This window comes from Colletotrichum gloeosporioides (genome assembly GCF_011800055.1).
Source record: "Colletotrichum gloeosporioides strain Lc1 chromosome Unknown consensus_65, whole genome shotgun sequence".
NCBI lineage: Eukaryota > Fungi > Ascomycota > Sordariomycetes > Glomerellales > Glomerellaceae > Colletotrichum > Colletotrichum gloeosporioides.
In genome coordinates, this window is record NW_025544710.1 from 710602 (window position 1) to 731195 (window position 20594).

Here is a 20594-nt window from a genome sequence, read left to right on the forward strand (position 1 = left end):
TTGCTCCCTGAGTTCATCCTCATCTTAGCGACTACAGTCGCTGTTCTTGCTTTAATTGATGCGGCAGGGCATAGAAAACATGCATCTTAGACCGTGACACCAAGTCACCCAAAACAACACAAACAAAAGAGCCAAAAAGAATCCACTTGAACCCTTAACCTCCCATCGATCAGACATGGCAACACCAGGGCGCTGCGGTTGCGCTTGTCCCGACCGCTGGGCCATCTTGCTCTTCTCGCCGGGAGTTGACAACCCAGGCAGCATCGGCACCCAAGTAAGGCACGCAGGCCGTCCGTCCGTCACCTTCGCCCGCTCGCCCCTTCCCCAATCCAACGACATTTCACAATCATAACAATCACAAGTGCAATCATCAAGGCACACAAGATACTCATCTCAAAAACTTTGTCATTAAAAAATCAACAGAAACCGGCCCAGGACGGGCAGTAATGAACCTAGACTCCGAGACCATGCAGCTACCACCAAGACCCGGCATAGCCAAGCTCAGCGTTACGAACAAGGTGTGTATGTGTGTGTTGTGTGTTTGTGAGAGGGGAGCGGGAGAAATTCAAACGCAGACGGATGCCACGCAACGAGAGATATTCAAACCTCCCTGGAAATTCAAACCTCCAATTTCAAGCGTTTTCGTTCAGACCTCCACCACCCTCGTTATGTCATCATCCCATCCAACCGGGAGGCATTTCGAATCTTCCCCGGCGCAAAACACTGGGATGAACACGTCGTGACCAAAAAAACAAAGCAGATTCCAACAGAAACTTTCATCGCATGACTTCCCACTTCATCCCATCATGTCCAGGCGTCCTTACTCATCAATCCTTGGTATTCCCCGCACATGCAGCTTTTCATGACGCCCGCTCACTTTGACGTCAAAACAAGTTGAGCAGTAACAATCGCATTTCATTATCCTTGAGTTCAGTTTTCCTCGTCGTCCTCCTCGATCGGGGCAGGTGTCCGCCGTTCCGTCCGGCGCTTGGGGCGGCGGTGTCTCGAGCTGCTGATGTTGCTGGCCGAGTCGTCGGGAGCGAGCTCGAAGTCGTCGCCGCCCATCCAGTCGTCATCGCTGTTGTCCAAATCGCCCTGGGCCCATCCCGGGCGCTCGTAGCCCGAAGACTGGGAGTTGCCGGAGCCGGGCAGCACATCGATACGCCGGCGGCTTTGCAGGCTGTGTGCGAGACCGGCACCTCTGTTGCGCAGTGCCGTCCGGACAACTTCCGCCCTGAGGTGAAGTGCCTCGAAGGCATCCTCCAGCACCTCCATACCCTGGTAGATCTCACGCTCCACTTCCGCCAAGACGGCCATCTCCATCTCCTCATCACGGGACACTGCTTGACGGTTCGCGGCGGCTGACATACCGCTCACGAAGGAAGCTGGAGTGGCGCCACGAGAATACGGGGTGGCGTTGCGAGAAGGCCCTCCAGTTGAAGGTCGAGAGGGGAAGTAGCCGCTCGCAGGGGTGGCTCCCCGGGAGTCGGCGATCGGAGTGTTGACGTCGTCTCCGTCGGCGCCAGACCACAAGAAGCCATCGAACCTGCCCGAAGTCAAGATCTCCCACTCTTGGGTGTTGATGTCGGACATTGTCACGACGAGGTCGTGCGTATGAGGGTTCTTGACAAGGTACATTGCAACTTCGGCATCGCGAGGTGTTTGTTGCAAGCGATACAGACGCTGGAGGGAAAGCCCGGCCTTGATGACGAAGTCGGGGCGGGGACGGTGAGAGTGAGAGGGTGTAGGGGCTCTTGTCGTGGGCTTGAGCTGGCTAGAGCCGGTGAGAATGGCGTTGAAGTACGGCTGATCCTCAGGGTCCAGGTTCGTAAGCATGGCGAACGTGAGTGTGTCGTCGTCAACGTCTTGTGGCGTCGGGGCGGTCGAGTCACCGCATTTGTTCAACCACTTGTCCACAGCTCCCCTGACCTTCTTAGACCGTTGGAGGTAGTGCTCGCGGAACTCCTCGGCGATATCGGGATCGATCTGGATGGGCGAGTCGGGACGAGGGGGAAGATCTGCGGCAATGTCCGCAGCAGCAGACCCCAAGGTCGCCAAGTCAAAAGGAGGCCACTGTGGGAGCTCGATGCGGCCGCTAACCCACTCAAGAACCTCGCCCCAACCCAGGCCGCGATGCTGGATATCGGGCCCTCTCTCACACAAAACGCAGGTGCATCCGTATTCGGGCAGCTCCCGAGAGAACACATTCTCAAGGCGGTCCAGGAGTCTACGAGCAACCGATCGGTGACCGGTTGCAACGGCAACAGAGCCATTTTTGTTTAGCACCGAGTTGTACTGATCCAGCAAGTTGAAGAAAGGAGCAAACAGTGTTTGCGCGCCAACGAGAGGAGGGTTGGAAGGCCTGGCGCCATTCTGACGAGGAAGAACAGACAAAAACGTCTTTGGTAAAGGTTGAAGCAGACCGCCGTTCTGCAAGAGGTAGTCGACCCTAGGCGCCTCGTGGACGTCCAGAGGCGGGGGAGGTGGCGGCGGGGGAGGAGGTCCAGGGAGGTCGGTCGCCGGGGTGCCTGAGGGCGTGATCTCTTCGGCATACACTTGAGCCAACCCGGGGTGCGGCTTCTGGTCCGGCGGCAGGGGCGGGGGATAGTTCGGGCATTGCGTCGGGGTCTTGGGGGACGAATCCATCACGCTCTCCGGAGACGAGTCGCCATCTTGGATATCGGACCGTCGGCTCTTCTTGCTCGACGAACTGCGCTTGGAGGAAGACCTGCTCGGCTTGATGTTGAGGCTCTCCTGCACGCCGGGAGGAAAGGAGGGCGACTTGACGTAGGTGGCCTGACTACTGCTCTTGGACTTGAAGCTCACCCGGGATCTCTCGTCGGCTCTAGATCCCGACCTTGAAATCGAAAGGCCACTGAGTCGCGAGATCGGTCTGTCATCCCTATCCCTCTTCTCGGTTAATCTTGAGCTTGAACGCTCCTTGCGCGACGACTCGGGCGTCTCAGATCGTCTCTTGTCGGACAAGTCTGTCTCGGGCGGGCTGGGAGGCCTCTCTTTGGTCGACACCTTGCGCGAGGCATCGTTCACGCTCTTGGATCGGTGGACATCGCTCTGTCCAAGGTCGGTCGCCTCGGGGGTGAAGGGGTCTCTCTGCTTTTCTTTCTCGGCGACGGCCGAGACGTCATCTTTGCTGCGGACAGCCTCCTTGCTGTGCGCTTTGCTGAACGTCGGGTAGGGGACGGAAACGCGATCGGTAGAGTTGGTCAGGGAGGTTCTGGCCAGCTCGGGGACGAGGTCGGTCATGGAGGCGGAGCGGTCGTGGCCGCGATCTCTATCTCTGTCTCTGTCTCTGTCTCGGTCTCTGCGGTCGCGGTCGCGGTCTCGTTCCTCGCGGGTGCGGTGGCGGCGGTGAGAGTGGGAACGCGAGTGGGTATCGCTTCCGAGGCCGCTGCCGTCGACCATTTTCGACTTCGAGGATCGTGAGCTCACACGGGAGGCGCGGTGTTCCTTGTCGCCCTTGTCGGATCTGAGGCTGCGCTCCGACTTGCTGCGGGACGACTTCTTCTCGCGGGGGAGCTTGTCAACGTCGTCGACGACGGTATCGACGTCACGGTTTACGGAAGACATAGTGGCTGGCGCATGGATGCGAGCCCGGAAGCTCAGATAGCTGCGCGGCGAGGCTTAGGCGTGGGCGTGGTGGTCGTCGGGCGACGGGCGAGGAGGGATTGAATAAACCTGTTTGTCGAGGGAGGAGATGGTGGGTGGGAAGGTTTTGGGGCCCGTCGGCGAGCGATCCGTCGTCGAGGTCAAGGTTTTGGACGAGTTTGTGAAGAGGTGCGGGTAGGAAACGGGCAGAACCTGGTCTGGGGTTCACCGATCAAAAGAGGTTGAAGGCGACTCGGCAGTCGTTAAAAACCGGGGATTGCGGTGACTTTTTTCCCCTAGCCCCCCTGTTTTGAGCGAGCGAGCGTTGGTCGAGGGTTCAGGGTTCTTCTGGAAGATTTAGTGTCTGTCCCGTCGTCAGTGACGTTCGCCGTCGAGGCTGGTTTCAGCTGTCGGGATGATGTATGGTGAGGTAGCAGAGCTTCAGGAGCGAGGGAAGAGCGGCCAGAGGAAGACGGAGGAGAGAAGGAGCCGTACGTACGATGGGCGGTGGGCGGTTGCGAGGGAGGAGGTGTTCGTTGACACAAGGCAGCTCGGACGGGTGTGATTCGACCAAAAAAATGAGAATGGAACAGCACACAGCAGAGAGTACTGTATCCGTACTGGCGTACCTTCCACGAGTGTCCTTTCTCTTGTGGTAAGTGGTCTGCAAAGGCAAAGGCAACAACCCCTGTCGACTGCTGCGTTGCCAGCGTTGGTGCTGCGGGCTTCGATGCCTGGGACGGATCTGGTAGGCTGGACAGGCTGGGCAGGGCCGGCAAGTGTGGATCACCCGTCACTGAAGAGGGAAGGAAACGCACTTTGGGAACGCACTTGGGAAGGGGGTGGACGCGGAGGGCGGTGGGCGGTGGGAAGATGCTGCACACTAGACGCTGGCAACCTGGCCGTCGACGGGCTGGGCTGTGGGGGCGAGTGGGAACCTGTCCCTCCCGTCAGGATGTGAAGGGCTGGGGCGGTGACACAAGTCACTCACTTTGCTGGGCTGTTGGCTGCAAACTGCGTTCATTCCCTCCTTTCTTTACTCCCTTTACTCCCGCCAGAAGCAAACCCAAAGACAGACTCGGAACAGCTGACTTGCACAGTGGCCAGATCCTGACGTGGCGGGCGCATTCACCTCGCCGGGCTGAGCATTTGGCAGAGTCGCAGGTTTAGTGCATCCGTACTGGGCTGAGTGGTGGTGTGTGAGAGGTGAAGTGGTTCTACTGCGTAGTGGTGAGTGAGGTCCCTTGAGCCCCACAACGGCCACTGCCAGAAGCTCGGGCCTGGGCCAGATCCAAGTCACCCGGCAAAAAGGTCAATCACTTCAGGCACTGAACCACCGCATCGTCATACGCACTGCAAACTGCACACTGTAATCCTTCATCCGACGGCGTGGCTGGCAGGCAGTGGACGGTCGCCGGCCAAAAGTCACCAAGGAAGCCCAGCGAGTGGCGCATTTTCCGCATGTTTCCGAAAGGCATAACATTGGCTGAATCTGAAGAAGCCTCCGGGGATGGCGGAAAAGGCCCGTGGGTTTGCGTTCCTGAGCCCCGTCTGAGCTGCTGGTCAAGGCAAGAAAGACACACCTAGAGACGGGTGAGAAGCTTCAGGCACAGATGCTTTACACTACGGCCAAGGCAAGACAGGCAGGCAAGCAGGACGCCGCCATTGGATCGCATCTGCAAATCATTGGCCTGTACATCGCATCGCTTTGCGGCAAACCAACTGGTCTTGGGCCCCACGTCAGGTACGCGGAGCTGTCGGCTACTCACTCTGCTTTACACCATGAAGGTCTCTGGGTAAGGCAGCAGATGACCATCTGTTCCTGATCGAAGCCGCAGGCCTAAGGTAGGTGACTGTCAGCTCAGTCAATGGTCGCGATGCCATGTCTCGGCCCAAGGCAAACGAGCCACGGGTCTGACACCCCGCGAGACAGCTCTCCTAGCTTCTTTCTAGTACTGTGGTAGTAATCCGGCAAACACCATCAAATATCTGCCTCACACAGCTCTCTCACCTGCCATCCCGAAGCACTCGTCTCACTTCACCGACCGTAGCACCTGTCTTGCAGTTCCATCTTCTCTGTCTTTGTAAACCTATTACTTCAAAGAGCACAACAGGCCACCACCACCCATGGTCACCAAGATCGGAACTACCCCTCAACACCGAAAAGATGCCGCTTCCTAAAATAAAACACACCTTAACTAAACCCCTCACCAGTTCACATCGGTTGCATGCCCATCCCATTGATACCACCTCTCCATGTGTTGCTACCCGCCAACGAATGCGCCAACCCCATCGTCGGGCACCAAGAATGGCCCTTCCCGCCCAATACCCGCGTCAAGCTAAGCGCCCAACCGGGTGTCTCCCCCACTCCACCACTGCAACAAGGCCGTACCACACCACCATCATCACCACCATCACTCTAACCGTGAACAACCACACGACCACACACTGCAGCAGTACAGACACCAACATCTCAAACCGAACCAACTTCCACCCTCCACCAAGTCTGAACTCACGTCTCTTAACCCCCGTCGGCGGGAATGCATCATGCACTTGAGCTCGGCCGTTTGCGATCGTTCGGGTTCCTGTCCTGGGAGGGGTCCGTCCGCCCTGCAACGCCGTGTCGTCCATGCTTATTAAATCTGATCGCCTCGACAATCGGAACTCGAATGCGAGACTAAACAATACGATCGCGATAAGGAACTCTAAAATATCATCACCATGCAGCAGGACACATGGATACTAACAATTGCTTAATCATATTCGTCAATTCAATCCTCTTCTCTCTTCTCCTCCTGTTTAGAGGGGGGAAGGATAAGACTCTGACCTAGATGCTAAATGCCATCCACATCCACATCCATATCCATATCCATGATATTCATCTCAAGTGTATGTTATATATGAAAAATCCAAAAAACACAAAAACCCCAACGGCTTTTTCTAAAAACCCATATCCATGTAAGTCTTTTTTCTCATCAACTCCGTGAACAAAAGTCTTTGCCCACCCAGTGTTCATTTCATCTCTGATACGCTATGCCCCTCCCAAAATCGAATGCGCCTCTCCTTTACAATCTGTCAAGCAGACCCTGGCTCTCGAGGAGCAGGACGATCTGGTGGACAATCGAGCGCACGGTCTGCTTCTCAACGTCGACGACGAGGTCGGGCTTGGAGGGGGTCTCGTAGGTATCATCAACACCCGTGAAGCCCTTGATCTCGCCGGCGCGCGCCTTGGCGTAGATGCCGCGCTTGTCCGTCTTCTCGGCGTACTCGAGGGAAGTCGCGACGTGGACGAGGAAGAAGGGCCCGCTCTTCTCGACGAGCTCGCGCGCCTGCCTGCGCGCGTCCTCGTACGGCGCGATGGGCGCCGCGATGACGGCGGCACCCGCGCGGGTGAGCTCCGACGCGACGAAGGCGATGCGCTGCACGTTGCGGAAGCGGTCCTCGCGGCTGAAGCCCAGCTCCGACGAGAGCTCGGAGCGCACCGTCTCGCCGAGGAGCAGCGACACGGAGCGGCCGCCGCCCTGGTTGAGCGTGACCTGCAGCGCCTTGGCGATCTGGTCCTTGCCCGAGTTGGTGTAGCCCGTCAGGAAAATGGTAAAGCCCTTCTGGGCGGGGAGGGGGTTCTGCTCGCGCAGGACCTTGACGACCTCCGGGTAGGAGAACCAGGCGGGGATCTCCTTGCCGGTCTTGAGGCGGTTGCGCAGCTCGGTGCCCGAGATGTTGGCGGTGTGGGTGCCGGCGGCGATCTCGTTGGCGGGCTGGTACTCGTCGCGGTCGGGGATGTAGATCATCTCCTGGAACTCGACCATCTGGATGCCGAGCTCGTCCGAGTACTTCTGGACGGCGTGCTGGGCGTCGTAGGGGCCGTAGTGGTCCTTGCCGTTCTTGTTCTTGCCGGGGCCGGCGTGGTCGCGGCCGACGATGAAGTGGGTGGCGCCGTGGTTCTTGCGGATGATGGCGTGCCAGATGGCCTCGCGGGGGCCGCCCATGCGCATGGCGAGGGGCAGCAGGGCGAGGGCGGCCATGCCGTTGGGGTATCTGGGCAGGAGGGCCTTGTAGACGCGGACGCGGGTGAAGTGGTCAATGTCGCCGGGCTTGGTCATGCCGACGACGGGGTGGATGAGGACGTTGGCTTGTTGGGAGCGGGCAGCGCGGACGGTCAGCTCGCGGTGGGCGCGGTGCATGGGGTTGCGGGTCTGGAAGGCGACGACCTTGTTCCAGCCGAGCTTCTCAAAGTGAAGCCTCAGCTCGGCGGGGGTGTAGCGCAGGTCGAGGAAGTCGTAGTGGGCGAGGCGCTGGATGGCCTCGAGCTTGCCGCCGACGTAGAAGTCCTCCGTGTTGGAGAAGAGGTGCTTGACGCCGGGGTGCGTGTCGTCGTCGCTGCCAAAGACCTCAATGGCCTCGACGGTGCGGTCGGGCTTGTAGACATCCTCGACGGTGAGGATGGCCAGGTTGCGGTCGTCTCTCAGGTCGCGCAGCGTGATGCGCGCACCGGGCTTGATGGAGAGCTCGTCGATGGTCTTCTGGGACACATCGAGGGTGATGGGCATGGAGAAGAGGTTGCCATCGGCGAGGCGGTTGTTCTTGACGACGCCGTTGTAGTCCTTCTCGGTCATGAAGCCTGCGATGCGGGAGTGCCTCGGTCAGCCAGGTTCCCACTGTTTTTTTCCACAGCGCAACGTAATGGTGGGGCACAAATTGCCCCTCCAAAAAATCATGGCGGGGTCGTCTCCGTCCAGCAGCAGCAGCGGCAGCCGCAGCAGGTAGCAACAACCCCACCATCGCAGACAAGCAAGGGAGCAGCAGCAGCAAAACACAACGCACCTTCGAGGGGAGAGAAGCCACCGTTGAGCAGCAGCTCGAGATCGCAGAGGTGGCGCTCGGTCAGGACGAGCGAGGGGAGCTTCTCGGACTCGGCGAGCAGCTCAGCGGAACGCGGCGCATCGCGCGCGAAGAGGTCCTTGAGGACACCGCCGTGGGGAGAGTTGGCCATTGTGTATGTGAAGTTGAGAGTAGTTGCGCGGGGCAAGGACAAGACTCGGGATTGAGCAGAAACAAAGACGCTAGAGGGGGTATACGAAGCTCCTGAAAAGCTCAGAAGAGGCACAATACAACCAATTGGCTTGGTCGAGGAAGAGTTGCAGAGGAGGAGGAGGAGAGAGACACAGGAGAGAGCCAGCAGGAGGAAGAGACAATGCGGCAGAGTAGAGGGGCGCAACGGTGTCTTTTTATTTCCTCAATGCGAAATGCGGGCTCGACACGTAAAGAGAAAAAAATTGTCCCTCAAGTGTCCCCCGGCGTGAAATCGGCGTTGCTGTCGTCTGCGGTTGCTGGTACTGCATGCCCATTGTCCAAGGTAAAAATGGAGGCTGTTTAGCTCAAATGACGTGATCGCTACCTTGCAGATGTACCCCCCTTGGCGGCGTGTTTAGCACTCTGTAGCGACGCATAAGTCATGTATCGCCACGATAAGTGCCCGTAAGATCCATCCTCCCCGTCCCAATGGAGATGGCCATTTTCGTGGTGCAGCCGCGGGAGGGATAAAAAAGTCTGAACCCACGCATGGCTGACACAACGAACCCCGATGACGACCCATGGGAGATCCATGGAGCCGTGGGGTCCCTTTCTGTTGTTGTGTCGCAAGTCTTCTTGAGCGACGGCTCGGTGTTCCGGCATCCATCCGTTGCACACCGGAGACAAGACGGATTGGTAATGGGCGCAAAGGTTTGTAAGCCCGCCGCGAGAGACAACACCTTGTGGTTGCTTGTGCCTTGTGTTCAGAGCTACGCCTAGCCAGCTGTAAGAGAAACAACCTTAACAGACGCCAGCTGCGATCAGACGACGAGACAACGACGTGGTGTCCTGCCGGGGTCTGGTTCCGGAGCGTTGATACAGCGAAATGATTACCCCGCCAAATGTGGCTTGTTCACCGAACTCGTCCTTCAGGGTCCTCGCGCCACGCTGTCTTCCCTTAGCCCAAAAGCCAATTGCGAAGCATGACCACGTTTGCTGGACGAGACATGCAGTAGATTCGTCAAAGTTGCAATCCCAGCCTCGTCTGGCGTGCTGGTGCCGAGTCTCTTGGCTGCGGGCTAACCACCCGTTAAACTCGACCTCCTCCCGCCCAACGCGCGGGATGGGCTAAGAGCACCGAGGAGCTACTCGCCTTGGCAAGACATTCCAAGAAACAAACCGCTCTGTATCATACAGGGAAGCAGTGAGATATCTGGTTCCAACAGACTTGTCTGCGGTGATGATAATGTCGTGATCCCCCAGCGTCCAACGTCCTGCTTGGCGCATCACATGTGGCGTTTGCGAGTCTTACAAAGCCGCGCTTCATTCCAACCAACATGAACCCAATATTCTGGATCAGGATCCTCGACGGCAGCAAGTTTGACAGCTCGCAGATCATGCCCGCTTAACCTTGATCCCAAATCTGCCTCCCATCGCTCCAGCGAAAGCATGGACAAACGTCGTCGGTCAGCTCGGTCAGGGCCGGTGGGGTACGGATAGACCCCCCCGACGTCCGCGTCGATCGGCTTAGCGGCTGTCGGTTCGCGGTTGCCGGGGCCTGCGGGGTCGGACCCGATATCGCTAGTGGTACACCGAGAGCCATCATCTCCAGTTTTTGGCTGCTGCGCGGAGATGGGCAAACGATGGCACGCCGCGAGTTTTGCCTGGTCAACGATGACATTCCATGTCCACTTTTCGGCTCCGTGGTTCTCCACCGTGACACCCACCCGTCGCCAACATTCTATACGCTAGATCCAGTTCCTGACGATCCGCTGACGCAATTGGCCAATTGACTGGAGATGGCTGGCTGCCGTTTCTCCCAGCCACGGAGAACGGACTGGGCTTGCTGCGGAACATTTGCCCGCCTTTGGCGCTGCGCGGAAACGATGACAAAGACGATGGAAATCCTCAAGGTTGTGTACGCAGTAGAGGTCGAATCGGGCTTTATGCAGAGTTAACTGGGGCTCTACCTAGCTTGGTTGTTGAAGACTTTGACCGCAAACCCATTAATGACGGCAGATGTCTTCGGCTTTGCGACTGGATATGAAGTTGTTGTTCACAAACATAAGCTAGTTGCCTGATCGATCCATTTGATTGCAGATACTCGCAAGTATCTGCCGTTGTCTTGAGTCGACCCATATGACAAGGGAAAACTACTGAGTTCTAGCCGGGGGGAGCACTAGTAGTCGGAGCAATGCATCAGTTCTCGAACGTCACATCAACCGGGGGTTGACACTCCGATCTCTCGAGATCACACGGATCTTGGCTCGGCGGGTAGCAGATCTCACCCGAACACGGGCGGATCTCCCAGAAAGCCGCGACTCGGAGACCAGCGTCGTCGGCCGGAGCGAGAACTTTTGTTACTGGTCGAAGATGACCCGCCAAGAATCGGTCGTGGTATAGAAAGATGTGGCCGATTGGAATGACCTAGCCGCCTGTCCATGGCAAAGAGCTGAAACTAGATCGGACGCAAACACTGACCTCACTGCCCCAAAGCTGGAGGTGACGGTTGTCCAGGAGGGCGTGTCCAGCCGTTCTCAGTGTGCTATCCAACTACGGATACGTTTCCCATGTCTTCTTCGATGTCTCTGCAGTCGTCTTGATCCTCACCACTGCTGATGTCGTCTTTGCTGCCGCCGCCGCCTTCGCCAACCTCTTCGTCTCTGTTTTCCTCGATCCTCATTGATATTTTCCTTCAGTCTTGCGTCGTGGTAGTCCTGCAGAAGCAACAGCCATACTCCACAATCGTATTTGTCGCCGAGAGCTTTGGAACGGTGGCTCGATGCCGCATATCTGCCTGCCGCCGGCCCGCGAAGCAGCCCTGCAACAGTCGGAGTGGGGCTGCGACCGGTTCTCACCGGCCACCACATAACCCGTCCCCTTCACCGACAGACTTAAGCCTTCACAACGCCAACCGAGAACACAAAGAAAATACCCTTGGTGAATTCTATGGCGCGTCTCATCTCTTGGTTTACTTACCCCACTCTCTGAGTCCCCATGCGAATCAACCATTTATAAACAGAAGTTATACATGAAGATTGTTTAAAGATATATTCCAAATCTCAGCAGCAAGTTAACCACTAGATTTCGCACTCATATATCAAATTCGACCCATCTTTGAACTTTACAGTCTGAGCGGGCAAGAAGCTGAAAAATGTCGGACGACTTCAAGATCGCTGTGACAGAGACGCGTTTATGGCCGGGGTGCAGCCAATCAGCTATCCAATCTTTGTTTGTTCTTAGCCTGACTTAAACCAACCAAGTCAATGCCTCGCCGGCAGCAAACAGACCTCCCTGCTCTTGGCGTGGTTGCTTGCTGCCTGCGTCGGCATTGACTCAGACAGTCTGTTGCTTCCTATGCTCATACCCAGTCCATCTTGTTTGCCGCTTTCATCCTTCTTTTTTGATTTTTTTATTGCTCGTTGCCTTGGCAAAATTCAGGGGGCCTCATGTATTGGAAATGGCATCGAGTCCACTTCAACGGGTGCCGTTGCATGTGGTAGCCATCATTCTTGCCCACCTGCCCTCTATCCAGCAGCTCGGGCTCGCCATCCTCAGTCACCGCATATTCCACGATGCTCTGAAAGACAACATTCACTCCGTAGTCCGCGGCATCATCGCAAATCAGATTCCTGACATCACACTCCCATTCGCTCTTCCACTTCTCGGGTCGACAAAGATCAACGGCGATGCTGAAGATAGCATCCACAGTTTGCTGAAAGATCTCACCTGGAGCGTATCCGAGCCCCGCCGTGCCGTAGCAGCTCTCACCGGCCTGTCTCTAGATGACTACGCATTTCTAAGCAAGAATCATGAGGCCGTTAAGTCTCTCCGTGATGGCTTTGCCAGAGAGGCGATTCCCGCGTTTGTCGAAAGATTCGAGCTGGAGCATGCCGGACATCTTAACCCGCAGGAAACGTTCCGTCTGGACAGGGCCTTCTATCGTTACCAGATCATGTGTAACCTGTACTGCGGGAGGAAGGGTTCTGAAAGGGAGTACTCCCCGTACTTCGGCCATAGACATCCTTTCTACACAGAATTCTCGCCATGGGTCAACGAGCAGCTCGTCTGCGTGTACCATTATCTTGAGAACAATGTCATTACTGGTATGTGTAGAAGGCATCGTTTCAGCTTTCAACATCACTAACTAGCACCCGAGCATACGATGAGCTTGCTGCACATGACGTCGTGTGGGGCGAACTTCCCGTGCAATGGCGACGTGACCCTCAGGAGTTGGACCGAGTCCAGAGCTATGTGAGTTATGCACCAAGTTATTCCGTGTCTTCAATCTCTCAGAGACTAGTTATAGACACCTTAGCTTACGTCTGAGTTGCAGCTTTGCAATGGTCTTCCATTTTTGGTGTCGGTCATAAACGCAAAAGCTTACGAAGAAAGACTTAAACTATTAGATCTACTCGACTTTGAGTTGGTAGATGGCGACTACCAGCCTTTCCAACAGCTGTATCTGACGGCAGTTGCAGACGACTATTACGATCAGGAAGACCTGTTTTTCCTCAATGTAGCAGACGAAGCGGAGCTGTCTCTAATTTATCAAAGGGGCAGACTAGATGAAATAGCCGGGCCAATGGATGGTCCACAGGATTCCCTCTCTTCGACTCCATTCCGTGTGTGGTTGGCTATGCACTGGACCGATGGAATCTGGAGTACAAATTTCAACTCCTTGGACCAAGGCTTTTGGGAATGTGGTTACGTTATGTGGGATGTCAATGAGTTGCCCGAGACGCGGTTGCGAGGCAGATCCTCGGCGATTAGACGAGTAGGGCCTTCCACCCAACGGCTGGGAGCCTCTTGGACCGACGAGGATGTCCAACGATCCGAAAGACAGAGAACTGACCTCTGGTTGGCAGGTGCTGACGGCTACTGGCTCCGAGAGGGCTACGACTTCAGTAGAATTACCGGACTGAGCGAAGAGAAGAAACAGGCACTGGTCGAGAAATGGAAAACGGAGACATATGATCGAATGAAGGATTGAAAGTATGTAAGGTCACACACAGATGACATGTCTCGGACTTGAGTAAAGTTAGCCAAGTGACGGGTGTTAAATATTATTAAACGCATTCCCACAACAGATATCACATCTTATTGAAACATAAACATACGCTAGTTATACGTCAAGCTCGAAGGGCTTTGACATGACTCAATCATGATGCCATTTGTTTCCTACAAATACAATCAAAATATCTTCTCTAGGTCTTTGGGGAGAAACGATCAGATTTATCATTGTTGCTCATTACTTAGAGTAACCTTATTTCAGCATGTCTTTCGCTACTTGCCTGGCCGGCGGAGTTGCGTCGCTGGCTGTGGGGCCTACACCGGATGCCGATCCTTTCACACCGGCTGCTACATGAACCGGGCCTCTGCTAACGGAGTGGGATGCCGAACTCGAAATTGTACAAAGGACCTACAGAAGGGAGACCAGTCTAATTTCATATACGCTTTGAAAGTTCTTTTATATGAACCTATACCCTTCCACGGGGGTAATCAACCAAAACCCCGACCGACCATGCCAAAGGAGACTGGCGGTTCGATTTTCCGACAGACCTCCTCCCGACACCCATCTGCTCTTCGACACACAATTGTACTCTGACTTACGAACTGTTCATGCTTGGCAGGGTTGTGCCGTTTTATACCGCTGCCTCCAGAGTAAGACGACTCATTATTAATCACGGAACCCCGCGTGTTTGCGAACCGCGTCAACCAACGCAGCACGGACATTTCGGTCTACGAGCATCCGTATCACCACCGTACGGCCTTTTCGGCCATTGCTAACACGCGAAAAGACCGAGGAATCCTTTGCACAATTAAAACCTACCACCTCAACATCGACGAATTTCCGGGTTGCGCCGTCTGTTGTGTAAGCTGCTTAGTATTCAGTTGGGTCGTATCCAGCCGTTCCTCCGGATTTGCGAGAGACTCGGTTGAGCGATGGTGATAGTGGGCGGGAGTGAGGTCATATAAAGGCCTGGAGTTCATCGAGATCGCTGAGAAGAACTTCAGATCATCAGTCACAGACTAACGCACACTTTATCAACGACGCATCAAGATCAAAGACAACATGACCGAAACTGTTCTCGTGTTTGGCGCCTCTGGCAACATGGGCATCGCCGCCATTATCGGCGCCCTCAACGCCAAGCACAATGTTATTGCCATCGTACGCAACGAGGCAAGCGCGGAGAAGATCTTCAAATATGTCGGCACTCGTGAGGGTATCACGACAGTCGAGGCCGACACGACTTCGGAAGACTCGATCAAGGGGGTGGTCGACCAAGTGCGAGCAGGAAAGCTGCCTTCTTTCCAACACGTCTGGGCCTCGCGTAAGTTTTCATTGGATATTCTGAAGTGCTAGGTCGCGGAGCTGAAATACCTTGATTAGCTGGCTGGGTTTACGCGGACGCGAAGATACTAGACCTCGACGTGGCCGCGTTTCGTGCGAGTATGACCGCGAACTTTGAGACGTACATCAGTCAGTAAAACCTCGAAGACTCACTTCTTCAAGAAATAAATCAGCATCTAACTGACGAAAAATACAGTTGCTTACCGCGCTACTGTGCCTTACCTGCTCGACCAGGGCTTTCCTGGCACCACCTGGACGATGTGCACCGGCGCCCAGGGCGAGTGGGGCCTTCGAGTAGCCCCGGCCGTGACCCAGGGCGCCCTTTTCAGCTTTGCCGTCGCGGCGGCTCGCGAGAACGAGGACACCAACATCCGCTTCAACGAAGTCTACCTCGCCTACCGGGTTCAGCTCGAGGTTGAGCCGGGGATGACGAACTTCCACGGTTTCCCGATCACCACTAGCAGGGAGTTCGCCCCTGTATTTGAGAAGCTACTCAACAGGACGGACATCAGAGGGAGCAGGGTCAAGGCTATCAAGCCTCAAGATGTCATTGATTTGAAGTTCGAGAAGAAGTTTTAGGAATCTTATGTCGGCTGAAACAAGGCTTGGGCTACGTCAGTGTGTATAGTTTGGCCATTTGTGATGTTCATCACCTTCAGTACATATCAACCCTGAACATAGCGCTCTAATGGTAACACGAGTTCTGTCTTGGATAAGAGCATATGTATTTGTATTGAAATCCGCAGTTAACGTGATTAGCTACTATTTGTTTCGAGTGTAGTGCCAATGCTGCGAAGAAACACATGACCCAGGGGCTCGGCGTAGTTACATATTTGACCATACGATCTCTTCCAAATGTGCGAAACAAGTGCCAACGTGAACGAGAATTTTATGTGCCGACTGGCAATGTCGTTGGAACGGGCGTTAGTTTCCTTACTCTGACTTTCAAGGGAGGAATTTACGGCGGTAAACCCATTTAGCAGATTGAAGCTCCCGACTTGGCATAGCCGTATCTCTGTACCCGCAATCAGCTTCTCTCGACTTTCGAACTCTTTCCAGATCTCTTACCTTGTTCCATCCGGGGACATGGAGATATCCTGTATTCAATGATCAGTTCCATGTTCATCAGTCTCGTTTGAAGCATTGGTTAGAATACATACCAGGCTCCATCCAGCCATTGCTGCGGCCCTTGCAGTTGGAAGCGGCCCAGCCGACAGCATCAGCCCACTCGTTGACGTTGCACGGGTTCGTAGTGTACGCGCACATGTATGAGACGGAGGTTCCTTGGTAATTCGCGAAGACGGTGTTCTTCGGGAACTTGTGATTGCCGTTCGCCTTGCACTGAGCATAGAACGCGTCCCAACCGTGCTGGTAGAAGTCGTTCTCCAAGAACCAGTCCCCACCGGGGCACCATGGGTAGGTTCCAGAAGGCCAGTTGTACCGCTTGTTGGCGCGGAAGCTGTTGCTGGCACCGTCATGCTTCGGGATTGTGGCCGGGGCAGAGTCGGTGGTGTTGACAGTAATGTCGGTCCAAGTCGGCTTGCCCTCTCCGTCAATGCTGATGATGTAGCTTCCATCAGCAAGGTCGGGGAGCTGAATGGTTTCAGCCAGGGCTGCGCCAACGGTGGCCACGGAGAGGAAGATGAAAGAAAGCTTCATTGCGAATAACTGAGGTTGAGATTGTTCGTCGTGCGGATGAAAGATATTCTGAAGAATGTTTGATGGCAGTCCAGATTTGGTGAAGACAAGGCACAGAGGGAGGAAATGTTATGTTATTTATATCCAAACGGCAACGGAGGTCATTCACATGGCAGAGATCTTTGGCTTTCCCATTCTCCAAGCTGACAACTAATCTCCACATCAACCGTCCACGGCTGAACTTCAACAACTGTTGGTCAAGGGACAGAGGTCCGATCGAAGAGACATCGTGACTCCGAGTCTTTCCGAGAATTTCGGCCCAACTTTTGTCACTTCACGATGTTTTTCTTCTACTAAGCAACCGCTCCCTTGGGTTGCATCGTGGCGCCAGGTATTTAGGCAGCTGAAACTGTAAGTAAGACCAACTCTGACTTACAACCACCTAGGAACAAATAGCCTTGCCCCTTTTTTGTGGTTATGAGCTGACATTGGTCTCACTTAAGATTTCTGAAGACTGGCTCGTATACGCAAAGGTGTGGAGTTGTTAAGACAAAAATGTCGCTTACCCTTAAGCTCCTTCTTGATGGGGCTACTGCAGGTGGGCGATGAGTAATCGAGACACTATTCACAACTCGATCCACTCACGAGCGACCTAGCTCAGCTCAGCTTCTGATGGACCCTTGAAATAGGCTAATTTTAAAGAAGTCGCATCATGTGGGCATTTTAAGTGCTTAAGTGTGCTCATGTCGTGGGGGCCTTTCTGGCCCTGCAACTGCGCCAGTGCAGGGCAGCAGGGTGATCAGTGTGCCACCAAAGTTGCCAGCATGAGACGAACATGAGACGAACGGCCTTGCAGTACAATCTTAAAAGCGCTACAACTGGCAGGAACGGTAACTGCGTTCTAACAGTCCGGCTAAGAGCAGGACATTGTAAGGCCCACGGAGCTGTCTCTGGCCGATCACACGATATCATGAGCAAGAAAGTCACGTTCTGTTTTTGTGGCGCTGAACTTTGAAGATGTAACGAATCAGATTTATTGCTTTTTCAACTCAGGGGTATCGCTCGGTTGACCATCCTCAGCTGAAGCGCGAGGGGACAAGTTTGTGTTGTGTGTTGGAGAGGCGCGCGGCGCGCCTATTCAACCGCCAACAATAACGGGAACAACAATAGGAATAAATACACCCCCACGGTAACCACCACCATATCCGGTTCCACAGGCTCTTTTCCCAAAACCATTGTCCTCGAGATCTTGCATTGGCTCGTCGGCCGGGAATAGTTCGTGTCGCTTCTCGAATGCTCCGTTGCTGTCGTATACTTCGGCGTTCTTTAGTGAGACTTTGGAGCCGATGCCGAGTTCTTCTTCGCTGTTGAACATGTAGAAAGTCCCTGGTGGTGCGGTGCCGTCGCAATTTGATTCGGCTACGACTTTCTCCTCTGCATTGGCGCAGTAGACCTTGCCGGCGTTGGCGCCTTGGACAAGAAGGAAGGCTGCGGCAGTGGCTCGCAAGCTGTTGAGTTCGATGTGGCGCTTCATGGTTTCTTAGAAGTAGAAGATGAATCGAATTGTGGAGAGACAAGATGTGCGCTGAAAGACCTGGTGATGTGCTGTGCCAGTTGTTATGTCTTTATTCCAAAGACTCGGTTTCGGTTCTCGACAGCAACATGATTCAGCACAACCGGAGGGTTCTGAGCTGTAGACTTTATGTGCTCTGTCTGAAGCACTGGTAGAGGTAAGTTTGGCCTGTAATTTAGGCTCACTGGGGTAGAATAAACTCGGCGAACCCATTTAGAGCCGTGTATTGTCAGGAGATCAATCTAATAGACATTTTCATAACTGACTCGAGTGTCGAATTAATCAACGTGGCTGTGAAAGGCCTCAGAAAATTATGTCAATGCACCTATGATCTTCATTTCCCCTATTAAAAGTGCGAGGCAGTTGACGGGTCCTGACTCGCTTATGCATAAAAATTTCAATTATGCTCGTCGGCCTATCCGACTAATGGGATTGTACCTGAATGCCAAGACAAATTCGATGTGTTTTCGAAAATTGTGCAAACTCTAGTTTACGGGAGTTGCTCTAATGTCAACGGTCAAGAGAGTTAAAGAACATGGCCTGCCCAGGTGCGTGGGCCCAACTTTCCGCATTTACAAAGATCAGACGTAATCACCTCAACTACATCGTCATTACTGCACTTCGCCATTCGTCATTGAACAATTACCCTCTTTCACATCGTACTTTCACTATGCGCTTCTCCTTCCTACTCCCACTATTCGCCACGGCCGCATTGGCAGCAGACCAAGGCAAAGGCTGCGATACCCAGGATGCCATAGACTGTTCGGGCGACAACGTTGTAAAGTGCTATGTTTTCCCAGGCAGCAGTGCTATGACTTGGAACTTTGTAAGCTTCTTGCTCCGGCTGTCCTCCAACAAGAACAACCAAAGCTAACCCTTCTACGTAGGAGACATCATGCCCCGATAAGGGACAAATCTGCAACACCGGAAACTGTGAAACGGTCGCGATGCAGGCCGATCAGGGCAAAGACTGCGTATACAAGGACGCCTTTGGGTGCTCTGGGAACAATATCGTACAGTGCAACGTTTTCCCAGGCAGGGACAAAATGACATGGAACTTTGTAAGTCCATCGCCTCACATTATGTGAAATGCCAGAGCCAGTGAAGCTGACCATCGATATACAGTTTGAGTCGTGCGCGGACAAAGGGCAGGTCTGCAGTGGCAACGTCTGCCAAACCTGCTAAATGCATTCGATTGTTTTTTTTTTTTTCAACTCGTCAATATACCATCTTCGTTCTAGCCAGAAATGCATCATTCAGTCAATCTAACTTTGTTCACGTAATTTTAGAAGTGACCTTGGGAACATAACTTGTGAGCAAGCTGCAATGTGTATCTTGTCAAGCCGACCGAAGAGCTGTACGGTTCGGGCAGTTGGCCAGTTCGTTAGAACTCGTAGTCACAAGTAGCAGCACTTTGGTCATCTACATCTACATCTACACGCCCTACATGAGTAGCGTGCGGGACAACGGCCAAGGCTCGACGTTCTCTGAGAAACGGATGACACGTTACCAAGGGGGTTAGGGTTCCCTGTGATCGTGGCCAGCCAAGTTTCTTGTCCGCAAGGGATGTTAAAACCTAAAACCACAACTCCCACATGAAAATAGCTGGTTGAATCTATTCTAAAAAGAGAATTTATCTAAGACACTTCTTTAAGTGACTTGTTGAACGAATTGAAAAGAAAGCATTTACACTTGAAAGACCTTCACCTAGTTGAGTACCTAGCATGCGCAAAAAAGAACATACAACACCGGGCATTCGCCGGTCGTCACCGACCCGACTACTACTCCAGCCCTCATTAGCTTATCTATGGGAGAGCGGACGGGATCCCGAGTTTTCCAATGGGTATGGTCGTATGTGACAACAGGAGAGGGTCGAGTCAATTATGACTGGTGGTCGGGCTGATCGTCAATGCCAACTTAGCCGCCCCTATCCAGACTCGTAAATTTTTCAATGAAAGACACCAATCTGTTGCTTCAGAAATGGTAAGAAAGTGCATTTCCAGATGCCTTAGTACTGTTACTGCTGTTGACTTGAATATCTCATGCCACCGGCATGCCAAGCCGCCATAATGTCGTTCATACCGACCCATATGCTCACGGACGTGCCGAAACCAAGTGGCTTTGAAGTAAATGTCTCCAAGGACCGCGCATTGTGTCGGGCCTGAATACCGACACAGAAAGCTTGAGTTCCGGTGCGATGATCGAAATAGGATCATGGCAGACCGAGGCGAAGATTGCCATGTCGAAAGGTCGTGACAAATCCCTGCCAAGCCATTATTTAAAGCGACTAGCTTTAGAGATTCACTTAAAGTAGAAACATAAGACGGGAAGTCCTTTGAGATGTTGTCACGCGCCCGTGAGTCTAATAGGATTATGTTGATATCCTTCAGCTAGCCAACACTCGACGTG

General features: G+C 54.0%; 7 protein-coding genes across 7 annotated transcripts; 3 read left to right on the forward strand and 4 right to left on the reverse strand.

Moving 5' to 3' along the window:
* Nucleotides 1-930: 930 nt before the first annotated feature.
* GCG54_00012494 (uncharacterized protein) lies at nt 931-3588 on the reverse strand (the record flags this gene model as incomplete). Its single annotated transcript, XM_045412370.1, has 1 exon — nt 931-3588. The coding sequence occupies one exon, from the start codon at nt 3586-3588 to the stop codon at nt 931-933; it is 2658 nt and encodes an 885-aa protein (XP_045261405.1).
* A 3083-nt stretch (nt 3589-6671) lies between these two features.
* Nucleotides 6672-8599, reverse strand: GCG54_00012495 (Sulfate adenylyltransferase; the record flags this gene model as incomplete). The annotated part of the gene is made up of 2 exons (XM_045412371.1): nt 6672-8227; nt 8431-8599. The coding sequence occupies 2 exons, from the start codon at nt 8597-8599 to the stop codon at nt 6672-6674; spliced, it is 1725 nt and encodes a 574-aa protein (XP_045261406.1).
* Nucleotides 8600-12079: 3480 nt separating this feature from the next.
* Nucleotides 12080-13612, forward strand: GCG54_00012496 (uncharacterized protein; the record flags this gene model as incomplete). Its single annotated transcript, XM_045412372.1, has 3 exons — nt 12080-12725; nt 12779-12873; nt 12956-13612. The coding sequence occupies 3 exons, from the start codon at nt 12080-12082 to the stop codon at nt 13610-13612; spliced, it is 1398 nt and encodes a 465-aa protein (XP_045261407.1).
* Nucleotides 13613-14695: 1083 nt separating this feature from the next.
* On the forward strand, nt 14696-15553 carry GCG54_00012497 (uncharacterized protein; the record flags this gene model as incomplete). Its single annotated transcript, XM_045412373.1, has 3 exons — nt 14696-14954; nt 15014-15103; nt 15171-15553. 3 exons carry the CDS (start codon nt 14696-14698, stop codon nt 15551-15553), a joined length of 732 nt encoding a protein of 243 aa, XP_045261408.1.
* A 397-nt stretch (nt 15554-15950) lies between these two features.
* GCG54_00012498 (uncharacterized protein) lies at nt 15951-16633 on the reverse strand (the record flags this gene model as incomplete). Its single annotated transcript, XM_045412374.1, has 3 exons — nt 15951-15989; nt 16043-16071; nt 16135-16633. The coding sequence occupies 3 exons, from the start codon at nt 16631-16633 to the stop codon at nt 15951-15953; spliced, it is 567 nt and encodes a 188-aa protein (XP_045261409.1).
* Nucleotides 16634-17750: 1117 nt separating this feature from the next.
* On the reverse strand, nt 17751-18146 carry GCG54_00012499 (uncharacterized protein; the record flags this gene model as incomplete). Its single annotated transcript, XM_045412375.1, has 1 exon — nt 17751-18146. The coding sequence occupies one exon, from the start codon at nt 18144-18146 to the stop codon at nt 17751-17753; it is 396 nt and encodes a 131-aa protein (XP_045261410.1).
* Nucleotides 18147-18855: 709 nt separating this feature from the next.
* GCG54_00012500 (uncharacterized protein) lies at nt 18856-19370 on the forward strand (the record flags this gene model as incomplete). The annotated part of the gene is made up of 3 exons (XM_045412376.1): nt 18856-19011; nt 19073-19246; nt 19311-19370. The coding sequence occupies 3 exons, from the start codon at nt 18856-18858 to the stop codon at nt 19368-19370; spliced, it is 390 nt and encodes a 129-aa protein (XP_045261411.1).
* Nucleotides 19371-20594: the final 1224 nt, after the last annotated feature.